The 20,406-nt window shown below is 48.0% G+C and overlaps 1 protein-coding gene across 2 annotated transcripts in view; it reads left to right on the top strand.

Annotated features, from left to right (window-relative positions):
- Window positions 1-20,406, top strand: part of AGRN (agrin) — a 400,096-nt gene that overhangs the window by 189,174 nt on the left and 190,516 nt on the right. For both annotated transcript variants that reach the window (XM_033921542.1, XM_033921543.1), the window contains one exon: window positions 5,245-5,289. In XM_033921542.1, coding sequence (XP_033777433.1) covers window positions 5,245-5,289 — 45 coding nt within the window. The remainder of the gene's footprint in view (window positions 1-5,244; window positions 5,290-20,406) is intronic.

Raw genomic sequence — 20,406 nt, 5'->3', positions numbered from 1 at the left:
GCTTTGGTGCATTTACCGCAGCTTTGTAAAAGGGGCCCTGACTTCTTTAGGCAGGATAGCCCAGATGACTGAGGCTTGATGAAAGAGAGAGAAACATTTTCTTAGATGAAATCCCTTTAGGATTTGGAAATGACAATAGCATAATACTGGTTGATAGTTGGTTTGTATATAAGGGATAGTGTGTACTGAGATCTTCAATATAAGATCTTAAATGTTAGCATAATTTGTATGAAAACCAAAAAATCTCTGTGGAGTGACGATGTTCCCAAATGGACTTTATTTGAAAGTATCAAAGTTCCAAAGGTTCACTAAAATCATCCACATAAAATAATTCCATCCACATAAAAGTAAATCATCCACATAAGAGCCTTAAAGGACCTAGTCCGCTAGGGATACAGGACCCAACACGGTCCGCGTTTCGACAAAAAGTCTTCTTCAGGGGTCCCTGGGGGTTCTATAAAAGTGAGTACGTGGGAAACAATTGTGTGGTGAGCCGGAAGTGAGACACTGCTTGCGTTTGCAACATTCTAGAGCTCAGACTGTGATGTCATAATGCCTCATTCCACCAATGTCTAAGCTCCGTCCTCATCTGCACAAGCCTCAAACACTTTCAAATCATAAGTAGCAACATTCTAGAGCTGAGATTGTGATGTCATAATGCCTCATTCCACCAATGCCTAAGCTCCGTCCTCATCTGCACAAGTCTCAAACACTTTAAAATCATAAATAGCAAAAAGCAAAAGGAATTGACCCCAAAATATCCACAAAGAAGAAAATCCAGAGAAAACCAAAAAAACTGTGGAGTGACGATGTTCCAAAATGGACTTTATTTGAAAGTATCAAAGTTCCAAAGGTTCACTAAAATCATCCACATAAAATAATTCCATCCACATAAAAAAAATCATCCACATAAGAGCCTTAAAGGACCTAGTCCGCTAGGGATACAGGACCCAACACGGTCCGCGTTTCGACAAAAAGTCTTCCTCAGGGGTCCCTGGGGGTCCTATAAAGGTGAGTACGTGGGAAACAATTGTGTGGTGAGCCGGAAGTGAGACACTGCTTGCATTTGCAATGGAAAGCATAATTTGTATAAAATTCCCGCTTTCAGAGGTAGCCAGTGAAGAGCAACAAAAAAAGTAGTTATCCTATCAGATTTTTTTAAGGACTATAAGTTATCTGCCTGTGATCTTTTCAATATTTATTTTTCACTTTTCTGTGCTGCTCTCCCAGGGGAGCTCAGAATGCTTTATATTAATTTCTTCAGGTACTCAAATATTTTTCCCTATCTGTCCTGGCAGGTTCACAATCTTTCTAATGTACCTGGGGCAATTAAGCGACTTGCCCATAGTCATAAGGAGCAGCACGAGTTTGAACCCACAACCTCAGAGTTCTGAGGCGGTAGCTTTAACCTCTGCACCTAGCTCTCCCCTCCCTTTTCAATGGGCACTTAGAAATGCCCAAATATAAAATGTTTCAATGCTGTAGTCCAGTTGGCGTAGAATTAGAGATTGGACTGGTAGTTCCCCTTAACTGCATCCATGACATCTTTGTCTGTCTTGCCTATTTAGATTGTAAGCTCTTTTGAGCAGGGACTGTTTTCTTACTCTTTGTGACTGTACAGCGCTGCGTGCGTCGGGTAGCGCTTTAGAAATAATTAATAGTAGTAGCAGTCTAATCCCCTCTTCTACGAAACCACACTAGCGGTTTTTAGTGCAGAGAGCTGCGCTGAATGGCCCACGCTGCCTCCGACGCTCATTGAGTTCCTATGGGCATTGGGAGCAGCGCAGGCCATTCAGCGCGGCTCTCTGCACTAAAAACTGCTAGCGCGGTTTCGTAGAAGAGGGGGTAAATTATTCTTGTTATATATACATATTTAGGAATTCTTCTCAAATTTCTCATGATCCAAAAATAACTTTTCACAAGATGATTAATCTGATCTTTCTCTGGTGACTGACTATCCACTCACTCCACATCTGGACGAGCGTGCCAACGATTCCACATCCCTTATTCAACTGACATATAATTTGCCTTCAGTTTAGCCAACCATTTATTCATCCCAGTGCTTCTCTCCTACCCATCTTGTCTATTTGTCTCCATTGCTCAAAGCCCCTCCCCCTCTCCGTTTTTCATTGTATTGTACTAACATTGTGAGCATCCTAGCTTTGTTATTTGAATGATATCGAGGCTCATTTTCAAAGCAATTAGACACACAAAGTACCATAGTAACCTATGGTGCTTTGGTCCCTTTAATAAAATTGCGTTAGCGATTCCTCTGTGGCAAATGTACCGAAGCCCATTCAGTTCCTATGGGCTTTGGTGCATTTGCTGCAGGAGAATTGCTACTACCACTGCTTTGAAAAAGGGGCCCTCTGTGTGTCTAAGTGCTTTGAAAATTAGCCCCTTAATGTTCTAATTTGTATTGTGCCGCCATCGTAAGTATCCTTTTTTCTGTTGTATGAATGTTCTACGCTGCCTATTATGGAGTAACATTGTGTTCTGTTGACATCATATTTCTTTTGTATGCGTGTTCTGTGCTGATACTGTATCATGTCATTGCTGTTACTAGGATGTAATTTGCCTGTCTCCAAGTTCACCTCATTGACTTGTATTTTATACTTATGTTTGTTCACATTACTCTTATGCTGTTAACACAGTGTCAGTGTTTATGTCAAGATGTGTTTGATGTACACTGCCTTGGGTGAATCTCTTAATAAAGGTGGCTAATACATGCCTTAACAAGATCAACCAGCATGAGAATTCTTTGGGATGGGATACATGGTTCTACAGCAGGGATCTCAAAGTCCCTCCTTGAGGGCGGCAATCCAGTCGGGTTTTCAGGATTTCCTCAATGAATATGCATTGAAAGCAGTGCATGCACATAAATCTCATGCATATTCATTGTGGAAATCCTGAAAACCCGACTGGATTGCTGCCATCAAGGAGGGACTTTGAGACCCCTGTTCTACAGTATGTGTTAAAGACTTGCTTGGGGGTGATATGTCAGGGATTTCTCATGCTGGTTCTAAGGTCTAGAGCAGGGGTAGGGAACTCCGGTCCTCGAGAGCCGTATTCCAGTCGGGTTTTCAGGATTTCCCCAATGAATATGCATTGAAAGCAGTGCATGCAAATAGATCTCATGCATATTCATTGGGGAAATCCTGAAAACCCGACTGGAATATGGCTCTCGAGGACTGGAGTTTCCTACCCCTGGTCTAGAGCAGTGGTTCCCAACCCTGTCCTGGAGGACCACTAGGCCAATCGGGTTTTCAGGCTAGCCCTAATAAATATGCATGAGAGAGATTTGCATATAATGGAAGTGATAGGCATGCAAATCTGCTCCATGCATATTCATTAGGGCTAGCCTGAAAACCCGATTGGCCTGGTGGTCCTCCAGGACAGGGTTGGGAACCACTGGTCTAGAGCATCAGAGATGTTCTAGAGCAGGGATCTCAAAGTCCCTCCTTGAGGGCCGCAATCCAGTCGGGTTTTCAGAATTTCCCCAATGAATATGCATTGAAAGCAGCACATGCACATAGATCTCATGCATATTCATTGGGGAAATCCTGAAAACCCGACTGGATTGCGGCCCTCAAGGAGGGACTTTGAGACCCCTGTTCTAGAGCAGTGTCTCTCAAACCTTTTTTTTTTTTGGCTCTGGCACATTAAACGGAGCAAAAAAAATTTTTTTTTTGGCACCTTATAAGTGAAATTATAAAATTGCAAAACCAACAAAACATTAAATTTGAGAGTTATTTATTTAAAATTTTATTTAAGCTATGTATGGGTAATTGTAACAGTGAAACTAAAGTAGATAGACTAGAATCGCTAATCAATGAGATGGATGTGCTTGATTTTGAGTACAAATGAACTCAAAACGCGGCTTGATAGTCGACAAGCCAACATGCATTTCATCATCTACCATCAGCGGGTTGTCGATTTAATTTCTGTCGGAGCTGAAAATCCAAGTTCGCAAAGATAAGGTCCACACGGTAACGAAGCCTTTGCTTTGTTGCTGAAGTTAGGATAACCACTGCATATAAAAATAAAATTACTCGCCCTTAGTTTTCAAGGCCCAATCACATCAAAAGAATGATGCTTGTCTGGGCAGTTGTAACTTTGCACACGCATGCGCTCATAAATAACATTGACAGACTCTTGTGTACGTGACGTACATGTCATCTATTCTAGTGTATATTTATGAAGGAAATTTTTAAAAATAAAGTAATATTCTGGAATCTCTTGTGGCACACTCGGAGTCTCTTCACGGCACACAGTTTGAGAGAGACTGTTCTAGAGGCTGGATGCATAGAGTGGGTCTGGAAAATTGGAGGTGCCTTGGGTACAGAGGTGTGGTCTTGTGGAAGGAATGAGGGCAGTGGGTAGGAGGAGCCCTGTTGGGGAAGGGGGAGGCAGGGTATACTGGCTGTGGGTATTGGTATACGTTGCATTCTGCCTCTGGTTTTCATTCTAAATTCTGTTACTGGAAAACCAGAGATGTGGAAGCCTGTAAATCCTTCCCTGTTTTTGCCTCCTTGCTTGCTTCTTTCTCCCCTTACTTTTTTTTTTCTTTCTCGACGCCCCCTCCAACATGCTTTCTTGCCTGTCTCCAAGGAGGACTTTAGGCAGGGAATGTTTAGAGAGGAGGAATCGCATTAAGAGGCTTGGGACTCGCATTTTGTAACCGCTCAGTCACATGTACATTTTTTGCTGCCTCCGTCTCTCATGCCAGTTAACCATCGTTCAGTGAGACGCCTCTCTGCTTGGAGACTAAGCAACGCACGAAAAACGAACGTGGAATAAGCAAAGCAGGAAATGAAGTTTGAAGCTTCCCTTTTAAGGCTTTTTAAAAAAAAAAATTAAATAATTGGTGACTAGCAGGTTTAGAGCAGTGGTTCCCTTCCCAGCCCTGAAGGACCACCAGCCAGTCGGGTTTTTGGGATAGCCCTAATGAATATGCACGAGAGAGATTTGCATATAATGGAGGTGACAGGCATGCAAATCTGCCCCATGCATATTCATTAGGGTTATCCTGAAAACTTGACTGGCTGGTGGTCCTCCAGGACAGGGTTGGGGACCACTGGTGTAAGAGTATAGTTCCTTAAAAGGATGGTGCAAGGAACTGTCAATGTGTGTGTTACCTACTGTACTTTGCAGTGATAGACATTTCCTGGTGCATGATCTTAGGAGCAAGTGCATTTTGGGTGTACCTTTGAAGCTGACTGATATTCTTTTCTTGTTTCACAGATAAGCCGGTCCAGGTTCAAACCCCCCAGCCAACACAACAGGATGGTGAGTGACACAACATACCATTGGGACCTTGATGTGCATGTGGTGTTACTATATAACGGAGGTTTTGTATATTCAGATACCGTGTTCTGGGATTGGATATCCTGTTAGAGTTTAACTTCAGTCCTTTCTTGAGGCTAACAAGGACCATCTTTTGTATCTCTGATTCTTACGCCTGTGCCGTTGCTTGTATCATTATCGCTAATTAGCAAAAAAATGCTGAACTCCCTTACACACTCACTTTGTATGTTTTCAAAAGGATTCTCATAAGATATATATATCTCTACAAAAAAATGTTATACGCTCAGAGACCTGAAGACCAGTAGGGGAATAAGCCCCGTGTTTGGCCTCACCACCCAATCATCGCATATAAGCACATAAGCAATGCCTCCACTGGGTCATACCCGAGGTCTATCGTGCCCAGCATTATCCCAGGACAAGCAGGCATGATATTCTCACACATGGGTGACGTCATCTACGGAGCCCCAGCGCGGACAGCTTTTTCAGCAAACTTGCTAGAAGTTTCAAGTTTGCACACTGCACCACGCATGTGCTAGCCTTCTCGCCACTAGAGGGCGCATCCCCACCTCGTGGTCCTCAGTTCTTTTTCATCCGCGGAGCCAGAAGCCCTGTGGATAAAATTGTGCTATTTTTGCCTTCTGTCGCCGCGGCTGTGTTCGGAATTTCGACGCGGTCGCTGCGCTAAAGTTATTTTCTTTCTTTATTTACCCTGTTTTTAAAAAAAAAAAAAAAAAATTAATCTTTTTTCGTTCGCTCCGGGGGCTCCCGGTAGCCGTGGCCGAGGAACCTCGTTTGTTCCCGGCCTTGTTTTGGGCCCATGTCCCGACCCGTTACGGGTTTTAAGAAGTGTGGTAAGTGTGAGAGGCTTTTGTCCATCACTGACCCTCACAGGTGCTGTATTCGGTGTTTGGGGCCCCATCACCCTACAGCATCGTGCCCTAAGTGTGCCACCTTCCAGAAACGGGCCCTTACTCGGCGCAAAGGCCGCATGGCGGATCTCTTTGCCGTCGATACCCCGACGGGGAAGGCCTCGAGCTCGGCCTCGGCTTCGGCCCCGGCCTCGACCTCGGCCTCGACGTCGGAACCCTCGGCTCCCGCGAAGCCGGTTGCCTCGCAGAAGCAAGCCCCGGGTAAGTCTCCACTTCCTTCCTCAGTTTCATCTGCCAGGAAGCCATCCTCGGGCTCGTCGTCGGCGGGACCGTCGACCTCGACCCAGCCCAAGATGTCGAAGGGGTTAGCCCCGAGGGAATACTCGATACCGAGGTCGCCCTCTGCGGAGCGTCCCCAGGTGTTACCTCAGGGTCTCACCGTCCCGGCGTTCCAGGAGTTGCTTCGCGCTTTGATCTCCTCGGAGCTTTCCGGAGCCATTGAGACCTTACAACAGGCTTCGGCCTCGTCTTCGGTCTCGGGGGCCCCGCAGGTGGTGACCTCGGCCTCGGGCACCGGCCTCTCTGCGGCCGAAGCCCCCTCGGCCTCGGCCTCGACCCTTCCCTCGGACCCGATCCGGGTGAGTCAGCCCGAGGTCAGTGTGCGATCCCGAGACAAGCAGCGCCGGGTACGCCGGATCTCCTCTTCCTCGTCCCCGAGGTCGTCACGGGGATCCTCGCCCTCGAGTAAGCCTCGGGCGAAGCACCGTCTTAAACGGTCGAAGCGGTCTCGAGCCTCGTCTCGGAGGAGTCGTCACTCGACTCCGCCCGAGACCGGAGCCTTGCGGGTCGAGGAACTCCGCCTCGACAACCCAGATCTTTTACGGTCCCCGATCAGGGAGAGTTCCCGTGCCTCCTCACCGAGGCGGAAGGGACGGGCCTCTATACCCCGTACCCCGGGGGGTTCCCCACGGGGGTCTCTTCGCCGGACGGTGTCCCCGACTCCTTCGAGGTCACGGGATCGTGCCTCTTGGGGTTCGGGGTCCGGGGGTCAGGTCGGGTATTCTCGCCAGGCCTCTCCTTTCGGCTCGGTTGAGAAGTCTCGGTCACCCTCCCCGCCTGCACGGACATCTTCTTTTTCCAAGTTTGTCCATGACATGGCGAAGGCTTTGGGGGTGGACCTGACGGCAGGGTCGCACTATACCTCAGACTTTTTGGAGGAACAAGATTCTCCTGTCCCTCAACGGGAATCTCCCCGCCTTCCACTTCACAAGGTCCTCCTTCATACCTTACTGCGGAACCTTGAGACCCCTCTTACAGTGGCGGTAGTGCCCACTAAGATGGAATCCAAATACCGGACCCTTCCCCCTAAGGGGTTTGACAAGGGGCAGCTCTCCCATCAGTCGCTCTTGGTGGAGTCGGCTCTTAAGCGCACGCAGCCTTCTAGAGTCTCGGCTGCTGTCCCCCCGGGGAGAGAGGGTCGGACCCTTGATAAATTCGGCCGTCGGCTGTACGCTAATTCCCAGATGGCCACAAGGGTCCTCAATTATGCTTTCGCCTACTCTTCCTACCTCAGGTCCATGATCAAGGATCTGCCGGATTTTCAGGGGGTGATTCCGGAGTCGCACAAGGTTAAATTTGCCGCCTTTGCGTCAAACCTGTCCCAACTCAGATTCTATCTGTTCCATGCGGTCTATGACGCTTTTGAGCTTGCCTCGAGGGTCTCGGCTTGTGCGGTAGCCATGCGCCGGCTGGCTTGGCTACGGACCCTCGAGATGGACCCCAACTTGCAGGAGCGCTTAGCCAATTTACCCTGCATCGGGTCGGAGTTATTTGACGACTCCCTGGATGCGGCCACCAAGAAGCTTTCGGAGCAGGAACGCTCTCTGGCGTCTCTGGTTCGTCCAAAGCCTAAGCCGCCGGCTCAGAGGCCTTTTAAACAGCCGCCTAGGCGGTACCCGCAAAAATCTACACCGGCCTTTTCCAGGCCTCCACCCCGGCGCCCTACCCAACAGGGTAGAGGGGGACCCGCCAAAGCAGCTGCGCAGGGGGTGTCCAAACCGGCGCCGTCTTTTTGACGGGATGAGCGGCCGGGGGCTGGCCCCCGCCGCGAGGTCGCTCAACCCCCTGCCCATCGGGGGTCGGCTCACGGCTTTTGCCGAGACTTGGTCTGGGATTACGTCAGACGCATGGGTGCTCCGGACCGTCTCAGAGGGCTATTCGTTAAACTTCTCCAAACAGCCTACAGACAGGCCCCCCGGGGCGTGCCCGTCCAATCGAAGCCAGTTGACCCTTCTTCGAGAGGAAGCCGGGGCCTTGTTGAGCCTTCGGGCGGTCGAACGGGTGCCTCCCGACCAGCGAGGCAGGGGATTTTATTCCCGTTACTTTTTGGTCCCCAAAAAGACCGGGGACCTGCGCCCCATTTTGGACCTTCGGAAGCTCAACAAGTTCCTGGTCCGGGAGAAGTTCCGTATGCTGTCGCTTCCGATCCTATATACCCTGTTGGACGAGGGGGACTGGATGTGCTCCCTCGATTTGAAAGAAGCGTACACCCATGTTCCGGTGCATCCCGCCTTTCGGAAGTTTTTGAGATTTCAGGTCGGGGATTTGCACCTTCAATACCGTGTACTACCCTTCGGTCTGGCTTCGTCCCCTCGGGTATTCACGAAATGCATGGTGGTAGTCGCGGCTGCTCTGCGTTCCCGGGGGTTGCAGGTCTTTCCCTATCTGGACGATTGGTTGATCAAGGCCCCGACAAGGGAGGGGGTTATTTCAGCGACCCAACAGACTATCACGATTCTTCAGGGTCTGGGGTTCGAGGTGAACTTTCCCAAGTCTCACTTGCAGCCGACCCAATCCCTACAGTTCATAGGGGCCGTGCTGGACACGGTTCTCCTCCGGGCTTTCCTTCCTTCCCCGCGACTGGAGGCCCTGATTCGCCTGGGCCGACAGGTTTCGCAACTGAAGGTAGTTTCGGCTCGACGCATGATGGTGCTTTTGGGGCACATGGCGTCGACGGTCCAGGTGACCCCCTTTGCTCGGTTGCACCTGAGGATCCCTCAGTGGACCCTGGCTTCCCAATGGCGTCAGGACCGCGACCCGCTGTCTCGACGCTTGACTGTGACTCCGTCTTTCAGACGCTCGCTCCGTTGGTGGACCAGCTCTACCAATCTGTCCGGGGGTTTGCTCTTTCGCGTCCCTCCGCATTGCAAGGTCCTAACCACGGACTCTTCGGAGTATGCGTGGGGGGCTCATCTGGACGGTTTACGAACGCAGGGCCTATGGTCGGCCACAGATCGTCTGTGTCACATCAACGTATTGGAACTTCGTGCCATTTATCTGGCCGCTCGGACCTTCAGTCACCTCCTGCACGATCGAGTAGTTCTCGTTCGAACGGACAACCAGGTGGCCATGTATTACGTCAACAAGCAAGGCGGGACGGGCTCTTGGCCTCTGTGCCAGGAAGCCATTCGGCTTTGGACGTGGGCCGTCTCTCAGAACATTTTCTTGCGGGCGGTTTACATTCAGGGGGAGCTGAATTGTCTGGCAGACAAGCTCAGTCGTCTCCTCCAGCCGCACGAGTGGTCTCTGAACTCCCGAGTTCTACGCGAGGTCTTCGACCGATGGGGGACTCCTCAGGTGGATCTGTTTGCTTCACCCGAGACTTACAAGCTACCCCTCTACTGCTCTCGGATGTACTCCCAGGACCGTCTCGAGGCCGATGCTTTTCTTCTCGACTGGGAGGGGAGGTTCCTTTATGCATTCCCTCCTTTTCCTCTGATTTTGAGAACGCTGGTTCATCTAAAATCGACCAGAGCCACTATGATTCTCATTGCGCCTCGTTGGCCAAGACAACACTGGTTCTCCCTGCTCCTTCAACTCAGTGTCAGGGAACCTCTGCTTCTACCTGTCTTTCCCTCTCTGCTATCTCAGAGTCGGGGTTCGCTGTTACATCCAAATCTTCAGTCGTTACATCTGACCGCTTGGTTCCTTTCCACTTGACTTCGATTCCGGTGTCTCACTCAGTGCGGGAGATCTTAGAGGCCTCTCGCAAGGTCTCGACTAGGCTTTGTTATTCCCAGAAGTGGACCAGATTTTCTTCTTGGTGTTCCACCAACCACCTGGATCCGGATTCAGTCCCTGTGTCTTCGGTACTGGAATATCTGTTGCATCTGGCGAATTCTGGTCTGAAGACGACTTCTATTCGAGTGCATCTTAGTGCAATTGCTGCATTTCATCATCATCTAGAGGGTCGTTCCCTCTCCTTACATCCTCTGGTTTCTCGTTTCATGAGGGGTCTTGTGAATGTTCATCCCCCTCTCAAGCCTCCCCCTGTGGTATGGGATCTTAATGTGGTCTTGGCTCAACTGATGAAACCTCCTTTTGAGCCTATTGATAAAGCTCTTCTTAAATTTCTCACTTGGAAAGTAGTCTTTTTGATTGCGCTCACGTCCGCTCGTCGGATTAGCGAACTGCAGGCTTTGGTGGCGGACCCTCCTTTCACGGTGTTTCATCATGACAAGGTGGTTCTTCGCACCCATCCTAAATTTTTACCTAAGGTTGTGTCTGATTTCCACCTCAATCAGTCCATTGTTCTTCCGGTATTTTTTCCAAAGCCCCATTCTCATCATGGTGAATCGGCGCTTCACACGCTTGACTGTAAGAGGGCGTTGGCTTTTTATCTCCAACGTACTAAGTCTCATCGGAAGGTTCCTCAATTATTTTTGTCCTTTGATCCTAATCGGTTAGGACATCCGGTTTCCAAGCGTACCTTGTCCAATTGGTTAGCTGCTTGTATCTCTTTTTGCTACGCTCAGGCTGGTCTCCCGCTCTCGGGTCGAGTCACGGGTCATAAGGTCCGGGCGATGGCAGCTTCGGTTGCTTTCCTCCGTTCTACTCCTATGGAGGACATATGTAAGGCTGCCACCTGGTCTTCGGTTCATACGTTCACCTCCCACTACTGTTTGGACTCCTTGTCCAGGAGTGACGGCCGGTTTGGCCAGTCGGTGTTACGTAACTTGTTTTCTTAAATTGCCATCTTCCCACCTGCCCTTTGTCTGGTTGGCTTGGAGGTCACCCATGTGTGAGAATATCATGCCTGCTTGTCCTGGGATAAAGCACAGTTACTTACCGTAACAGGTGTTATCCAGGGACAGCAGGCATATATTCTCACAACCCGCCCACCTCCCCGGGGATGGCTTTTCTTTACTGGAATATGGAACTGAGGACCACGAGGTGGGGATGCGCCCTCTAGTGGCGAGAAGGCTAGCACATGCGTGGTGCAGTGTGCAAACTTGAAACTTCTAGCAAGTTTGCTGAAAAAGCTGTCCGCGCTGGGGCTCCGTAGATGACGTCACCCATGTGTGAGAATATATGCCTGCTGTCCCTGGATAACACCTGTTACGGTAAGTAACTGTGCTGTCTGCTCACGCGGTGGCCCAACAGGTCCAGGACATGTGCAGTAATCCTCTTATCTATACCCCTCTATCCCCTTTTCCAGCAGGAAATTGTCCAATCCTTTCTTGAACCCCTGTACCGTACTCTGCCCTATTACGTCCTCTGGAAGCGCATTCCAGGTGTCCACCACACGTTGGGTAAAGAAGAACTTCCTAGCATTCGTTTTGAATCTGTCCCCTTTCAACTTTTCCGAATGCCCTCTTGTTCTTTTATGTTTTGAAAGTTTGAAGAATCGGTCCCTCTCTACTCTCTCTATGCCCTTCGTGATCTTATAAGTCTCTATCATGTCTCCTCTGAGTCTCCTCTTCTCCAGGGAGAAGAGCCCCAGTTTCTCCAACCTTTCAGTGTATGAAAGGTTTTTCCATGCCTTTAATCATTCGTGTTGTAAATAACGATTTCATGCTTTGTGTAATGAATTTTAGCAGACTTCAATATTCAAAATCAACTTCTTAAGCTCTAACTTAGCTTGCTTCAAGGTCCAGACATGGACCACGTTTCAGATTCTTCCTCGGGAAACCCCCCAATTAAATGTTGTAAATTATTCTGACAAAAGGCCTCTGTGTAAATCCAAAAGAATTGAATCGGAACCTGATACTAGTGAAAAGCGTCTTAACCAACATTAAAACAATCTCAAAGCAAAGATTCTCAAAGCAAAAATTGGGGGAGTACCTGTCAGTTGTTAAAACGCTGGTCTTCTCAAATCACTAGAACCTGCAAAAAACGCCGTTGCTTAATCCAGTGGCAATATGTCACAGTCTGAAACTCCCACCATACACTATTATATTTTATTTATTTATTTAAAACATTTATAACCCACTTTAGACTAAAGCAGCTCCCAATTTACATACACAGTTTTAACCACATACAGTTAAAACAAACAGAATATAAAACCGAGAAAGACGGGGCAAAGGTTAAAGTTCCATAGATGTTGCTGTGAGCCGCCTAGCCCTCTGTAGATAAGAAAATTCCAGTCCAAGAAGCAGGACTCAAGTCATCCCCTCTTGAGATCTTGCCGTAAACGGGACACAGACTTCTACAATCTCTGTCCTGTATATGGCAAAATGGATCAAGATAGGCTAGACTGACTCTGATGGCAACTCCATTCATTGGAACGTAAGGACAGTGCTGGGTGGACTTCTATGGTCTGTGTTCCAAAAAATGGCAAAGAAGGACCAGGATCAAGTACAGCGGTGCCTCGGAATCTGAACTTAATCTGTTCCAGAACCCCGTTCGAGTTCCAAAATGTTCGAGTTCCAAGACAGTTTTTCCCACTGAAAATAATAGAAACTGGATTAATCTGTTCCTTGGTCCCACAAACTCAGATTTTCCAATAAATTTAACAGAGGCAGCAAGATCAGGTCCCCCTGGCAGAGGCAGCAAGATCGAGTCCCCCTGGGAAAGGCGGCAAGACTGGGTCCCCCTGGCAGAGGCAACAAGATTGGGTCCCCCAGCCAGAGGCAGCAAGATGAGGCCCAAATGACAGAAACAGCAAGATTGGGCCCCCGCCGGCATAGGCCGCAAGATCGGCAATGGCAACTGCAAGCGGTGCTCGGCCCAAAGCTTCCCTCCCAGGCGGAAACAGGAAGCTGCGTCAGAGGGGAAGCTTTGGGCCGAGCTACGCTTGCAGTTCCCGTACGTTCGGATTCCAAAGCAGCGTTCAGATTCCGGGGCAAAATTTAATTTAAAAAAAAAGTTCGTATTCCAAGTTGTCCGAGTTCTGGGGCGTTCGGATTCCGAGGTACCACTGTATATGTAAGATTTTATACCATATTCATTGCTGGTTAATCATGAACTGAAAATGAAAGCGACTTGTCATCCACTCTTGTTACTATTTAACAGGCCAGGCATAAGCAGGGATTTTTAATGTGGCAATATGTGCCATAAAGTCCCTATATAGGCGCAATTCACGGATAGATAAGCGCCGGAAATGTAGGCCCAGAAAATCCTGGCCTACCTTTGCAGCACCTATCTTTCGTGGAGACATGATTCTTTTTAGGGCGCCATCACACAATTGACACTTATCGGCGTCCTATGGAAAATCTGGGCCTCCCATCCCTTTTTTGTCATTCTGGGCTACCACTAGTGTTTGGCTAGGCTGGCAGAGGGCAAAGCCTGACTTACTCAACCTTGTACCTGGAGATGAACTTGATCAAAAGCTATTTGTTTCCACGCCTATCTTTCTACAGTTCAATCATTTGAAACAAATAGCTTTTGATCAAGTTCATCCCCAGGTCCAAGGTTGAGTAAGTCAGGCTTTGCCCTCTCCCAGCCTAGCCTAACACTAGTGGTAGCCCAGAATGACAAAAAAAAAAAGGATGGGGCAGAAGGTCACTCGATGCCTAGTTACGAAGCATTAGATCTTACTGATGCTGAAGTCCAAGGCTGATGTGAGCAGTTCCGTCCATCAAACTTTGCATAAAAGGCTGGTAAAGATCAACAGTCTCGCTTCCCTCAGTGCTAGCGCTGATATGCAAAACAAACTGGAAAGGGAGGTGGTGGTGGTGGTGGGGAAAAAAAAAACTCTGTACAGTACAAGATGGAGCAAATTAAACAACAAAAAACCTTCTCAAGCAAAAATGATTTATGAAGTGGCAGTTCATGCTCTCCCCAACAAAAGTGAGGATGTTAATAGCACTTCCACTGCACCAAAACCTAGTAATTAATCCCTCACCAAGCCGCCTAGAAAAAAATGTCAGTGCAAGCCAGACGGAATTTAATTATCTTAATATTTCCACTTATCTATGGCGTTTTGTTGTTGTTGTTTTTTTTGGATGCAGTCATTCCTCCCCTCTCCCCCCCCCCCCCCCCACCCACAAACATCTTTGCATTTGGTCTCTTGAAAAGAGAAAAAAAAAAGATCACAAGCAAAGCCGATGAGCTGCTGCAGACTTTGAAGTTGCCATGCCAGTAATCTCTGGCTGAAATTTTGGATTCGTGTTTCTGGTTGCGGTTGCTCCAGGGTGTCTCAGACAGTGGATGCTGAAGCTTGTGACTGATGATTATAGCATTCGTTGTTAGATTTGGTGATGCAACACTATAGTCAGTGTAGAAGGGGCTTTTTGTGTTTGAGGAGTGCATAAAACCAGCATTTAAACATGTATCATACTGTACATGTTTTTATAAAGCTGCGATTGTACATGCCAAAAACCCAAGTGTGTGCAAGTGGCAAGGGGGTGTGTTTTGGGCATGATTTTGCTGGGATTAGGGCATCTGTAGAAAATATATGTTTATTTACTGTTTTAAAACAGACCCAACTCGGATTTAAACCTGCCACTAAGGGCTCCTTTTAGGAAGCCGCGTTAGGGCGAGCGCTAATTTGCCGGCCGCGTTAGCCGCTACTGCCTCCTCTTGAGCAGGCGGTAGTTTTTCGGCTAGCGCAGGGAGGCTTAGCGCGCGCTGAAAAGGTGCGTGCGACAAAGCCGCTCACGCGGCTTCGTAAAAGGAGCCCTAAGGTTATTTTCGGCCTCTTTTTACAAAGCCGCGCAGTGCTGCGCTAATGGCCCCGAAGCCCATAGAGATTTAAAGGATTTCGGGGCCGTTGCTGCGCGGCTTTGTAAAAGAGGCAGGTTTTATTTTTTCCGGTAAACTGCTCCTATTGAGCAACACGGCACTAGAGGGATTAGGGAAGGTTGTTTCCTTAATCCCCCAGTGGCTTTCATTCTCTGCCCCCAAAAGCTAAACTAGCAAGAGATACCGTATTTTCACATAGATAACGCGCACCCGTGTAAAACGCGCACACGGGTATAGCGCGCAAAAAACACATATTTATGTACATAAATTTTTATATACCGCGCACACCCGTATACCGCGCATGCTGCCCGTCCCTGACTCTGTTTTCGCCCGCCCCGACTCTCCTTTCCTCCTTGAAGTCCTGTTCCTACCCTGAAAGCCTGATGCCCCCCCCCCGATGTTCGATTCACCCCCCCACAGGACCGCTCGCACCCCCACCCCGAAGGAGCGCTCGCACTCCCACCCCGAAGGACCGCTCGCACCCCCACCCGAAGAACCGCTCGCACCCCCACAGCCTCCCCCCCCTCCCCCATGGAGAAGCTGTCTACCTTGTTTCCGGATGCCAGCGAGCCCAGCTGTTTCCTCTGCCGGCGATCCCGCCCCTTCTCTGAGCCCTGCTGTGCTGCTTTTTCTTCCGGCGGTCCCGCCCTTTCTCTGACATCAGAGAAAGGGCGGGACCGCCTGAAGAGGAAGCAGCGCAGCACAGGGCTCTGAGAAGGGGCAGGACCGCCGGCAGAGGAAGCAGCTGGGCTGGCATCCGGAAACAAGGTAGACAGCTTCTCCATGGGGGAGGGGGGGAGGCTGTGGGGGTGCGAGCGGTCCTTCGGGTGGGGGTGCGAGCGGTCCTTTGGGGTGGGAGTGCGAGCGCTCCTTCCGGGTGATGAATCGGGCGTCGGGGGGGAAACTATGTAAAAAAATTTTTGTACAACGCGCTCACACGTATAACGCGCAAGGGTATGCGCGGTTTGTAAAAACCACGTATAACGCGCGCGTTATATGCGAGAAAATACGGTAATCGTTCTCTGTGACAGTGCAGGGGAAATTTCTAAACTGGCGAGGATAATAAACACTTCAAATGTTTATGTGTTGGTTTTCAGCCTATTAATTTTTGACGGGTTTTTCTAAAATGGATGTTTTTTTAATGCCATCCAAACTCCACCCATAGGTCCATTTCTTCTATATTTTAGTATGTCAGAAGATTCTGTTCTGAAATACTAGCGAAACCCGAGGCATTCTGACTCTTACATCCATTCTAAGATGGGGGGCTGGCTGTCCATATCTATTTAATTCAGAAAGTCAAAGCTCACAGCACAGGTAGCCCCTTGCATGCAGTGAGGCTGTTGTAGGAGGCTGGGGGTTGGAAGGAACTCGAAAGCAGTTTCTAAGACTTCCTGAAAGCGCTCTGCTCAGCATTAATTATTAGTGAATGGTGTATGTCTGATGTAGAATTGCTCATTACAAGCGGACAAGAATTTCACTCAGGGAGGTACCCTTAGCAACCAAAGCTCTTTCCCTATTGCCAGGGGGGTATTCAGAGCTTCTCCAGAGGAACCCTCTTGTACAAGAATGGAACTCTACACTTTCTCATGCAGAAATGTGTGGCGACACGGTTTGCAGAATACGATACCGTGCACATCTGGCTGCTACAGTTGCCTTGGTTCTAGCTTCCCATCACCTTAGGCTCCTGATTTTCTCTCTGGCTGCTAAATCCAGAGCCACAGAGAGTTCTTGCAGCTTCCACGAAGCCCAATACAACCCCTCTCTCTTCACATTGGGATCTTCCCGGTCTAGCCACACAGCTTGTCTCCATGCAGCAGGACAGGGACCATCGTTCTTTTGGCTTATCGACTCTGCCAGGTTTCACTCCTGATGCAGGTCTAGAACCCAGCTGACCTCTTTGCTTTCTCAACCAAGATTCCTCAGGGTTTGCTCCGGCTGCAGGGAATACATTCTCATTCATTTGGAATGAGCCTGGTTTCCATCAGGTAAAGGAGATTTCATAGAAAGTAGCAGAGCTATTTGACCAAACTCCTTGATAAATTACACAGTAGGAAAGAGGTGGACTGATCCATTAGACATATTTGCTGATTTTTATACTGTTCTGTTGTTCAAGGATTGCTTTGATTGTAAGCCTCTCTTCCCAGTTAGTACATTTCTTTTACTGGAGTCACGACATTGTCATAATATCTTGTTATCTAGTACGGAAATGATGTCACCATCAGGTTGACAGTGATATAAATCTGATAGTATGAGATTGCTGCAAACAGTGCAGGACTAAGCTATAGGCAAATGAAACACATGCTTAGTATCCAATTTTTGCCACAGTGTCTCTGCTGCCATGCAGAAAAGAGAAGAGCCAGCAGGCTGCTGCCTCCAGAAGTCTGTGTTCATCCTCCACACAATTACTCTTCCTGCAATCCACATCGTGGGGGGGGGGGGGGGAAGGGGGTCAGGAAGCAGCTCTTCTTACATGCTGCTGCTTCCACCTGTTTCCCCTCTATAGTCAAAACCAGGACGCCCACAGGTCCCACTCAATTCTGACCATAGGGGAGGAAGAAAGCATTGCCTGATGACTCCTGCCTGCTGAATGGGTCAGGCGCTGGGTAATAAAGATGATTATGTCAGGGGGTTTTGGAGGATGAGGGTCTGATGGTGCTTATGTTGGAGGAGTGGGACAATCAAGGGTTTAAAAAAGAGAGAGTCAATGCACTTGTTTTCCCAGCTGCAGGGATTCAGCATTTTATTTATTTAGTATTTCTATACAACTTATAGCCTAAGTGGTTTGCATTCAGCTACTCAAGCATTTTTCCCTCTCTCTCCTGGTGCCTGGTGGACTCGCACTCTATCTAATGTACCTGGGGCAATGGGGGATTAAGTGACTTGCCCAAGGTCACAAGGAGCAGCATGGGATTTGAACCCACACAGGGTGCTGAGGCTGTAGCTCTAACCACATGCCAATGTTCAAATGCTAGAGAACTTTTATTTCGCGTGTCTAGCCACGGTTGGGGAGAGTTAAGATTGGAAGTATTTTCCAGTGGAGTCTATATACCAGTGGTTCCCAACCCTGTCCTGGAGGACCTCCAGGCCAATCGGGTTTTCAGGCTAGCCCAAATGAATATGCATGATAGAGATTTGCACATAATGGAAATGAAAGGCATGCAAATCTGCTCCATGCATATTCATTAGAGCTAGCCTGAAAACCCGATTGGCCTGGTGGTCCTCCAGGACAGGGTTGGGAACCACTGCTATATACGATGCTTAAAATTGCACACAAATCTGTTAGTGTACCCAATCTGTGCATGCAGTTTAATAGAGTAATGAGCCAAGTAGTGCCAAAATCAATTAGTGGCATTAATTAGCAACAATTTGGAGTTGTATGTATATTTTGCTAAGCATCATTCAATAAAGTTAAGCTTGCAAATTTTTGGCCTTCAACTGTAAAAGGGACATATTTGGGTCAGGGGCATTTGCTAAAGATGAATCTAATATTTTAGAATTTAGGAGGTGCGTGATTAATTTACGCCAGGTTTCAGTTGTAAATCATCACACCGAAAGTTGGCCACAGATCCCAGTGCTATGCACTATTGTATAAATTGCGCATAACTCGGAGCACCTTTTATAGAATAAAGGTGTGCGTGTATTTTTTATTTTTTTTCAAACACTCAAATTTGAGAGCCGTTTACTGAATCTAGTCAGTTCCACATCTCTGGCTTCTCATTCTACTAGTGAAGATGTCTGTGGTTTTAGTGCATAATTTAACATCTGTTAATTAAGCTGGATCTATAATTAGTGCCCTCAGCTTTCCTAGGCCAGTCACCTTTTTGATGAAGCTGTAAGAACCCATATGCTAATTTCAGTCGTGATTCACAAGTCCGTGACCCCTCCCCTCCAACCATCCTCTGTCTCAGATTTGTGTAGAGCCAGGTGTGTGAGGGAGGGAGGGAAGGAAGGAGAGATGCTATTGTGGCATTTTCACATACATTTTGAACATCTGTAGGCTTTGGCCAGGAGAGAGATAAGGAAAGACCCCACACTATACTGGCCCCAGAAAGGGCACTTTTGGGAGTAACGAAAATAATTCTTTTTGAGGGGGTAAGAAAACATCCAGAAAAGATGAAACCAGTTCCAGTCTACTGTCCTGCAATTTCTTAATCGTGTTTTCTTTCAGGCAGAGTGCCCTGTAACGGAAGGGTTGTATGATTTATTGTATTGTATGACCATTTTTGGGGCTTCTGTAGGTAACAGATGCAGAGAGGTGTTTGAGGGAATGCTTTGCTATAAGACAGGACTGTGGAGTCAGAGTTGGAAGCAATTTTGGGTAGAGTCAGAGTCAGTACAAATCTACCGACTCCAGCTTCAAAATTAAATTTTTTTTTAATAATATATGGTATCATTCATTACTTATATACATATTTTTGTCTTGGATCTAACATTAGTATTTTAGATCGGGAACGAAAAATGTAAAGTCTAATATCAGTAGGAGTCAGAGTTGGACAGTAGAAAAATGTTGGAGTCGAAGATTTGGTGTACCAACTATCGCCCTGGCTTTTGAAAAGTAGAGGGGATGGTGGGAGAGGGTGAAGGGAAAAAAAAATGGGGGAAAAAGGGTTGTTGGTGATGGGGATGCCAGTGGGGCACTGGAGGCTGAAGTGGGGTGAGGCAAAAGAAAAGATGGGAGGGGTGGCCGTACCAGCATTTGAGAATAGTGCTCTGGTAGTAGATGCCCGTGGGGGGCACCACCCCCACACACACTCTGCCATCTCTAATCTTGGGTACATAAGGACCACTTGTTTTTCTTTCAAACCTAATGCTCATGGCCACCAGGAAATAATAGTTTAGGTCAGCGGTTCTTAAATCTGTCCTGGGGACCCCCAGCCAGTCGGCCTTATTCATTAGATATCCCTAATGAATATGCATGAGGCAGATCTGCATATAATAGAGGTGACAGGCATGCAAATCTGCCTCATGCATATTCATTAGGAATATCTTGAAAACCCGACTGGCTGGGGGGTCTCCCAGGACAGATTTAAGAACCACTGGTTTAGGATATTGATGGAGGGACTTTCATGCCTGGATGGCATGAATGAATCCAGTCGATGATTGTATGTGTTTAGGATGACTGAGCCAAAGGTTCCTACTGCCTTCTGCTTCTTATTCCCACCAGAGACACACATTCGTAAGTTTAAGAAGCTGGGAATTGATTTTCAGCAGCTGGAGAGCAGCATCGATCTAGCCAGGGCAGTGATCCGTCCTCTTTAGACCCTGG

Source organism: Geotrypetes seraphini, chromosome 15 (assembly GCF_902459505.1).
Source record: "Geotrypetes seraphini chromosome 15, aGeoSer1.1, whole genome shotgun sequence".
In the NCBI taxonomy this organism is placed as follows: Eukaryota; Metazoa; Chordata; class Amphibia; order Gymnophiona; family Dermophiidae; genus Geotrypetes; species Geotrypetes seraphini.
The sequence above is the reverse complement of the archived record's forward strand: the minus strand, read 5'-3'. Positions and strand labels throughout refer to the sequence as shown.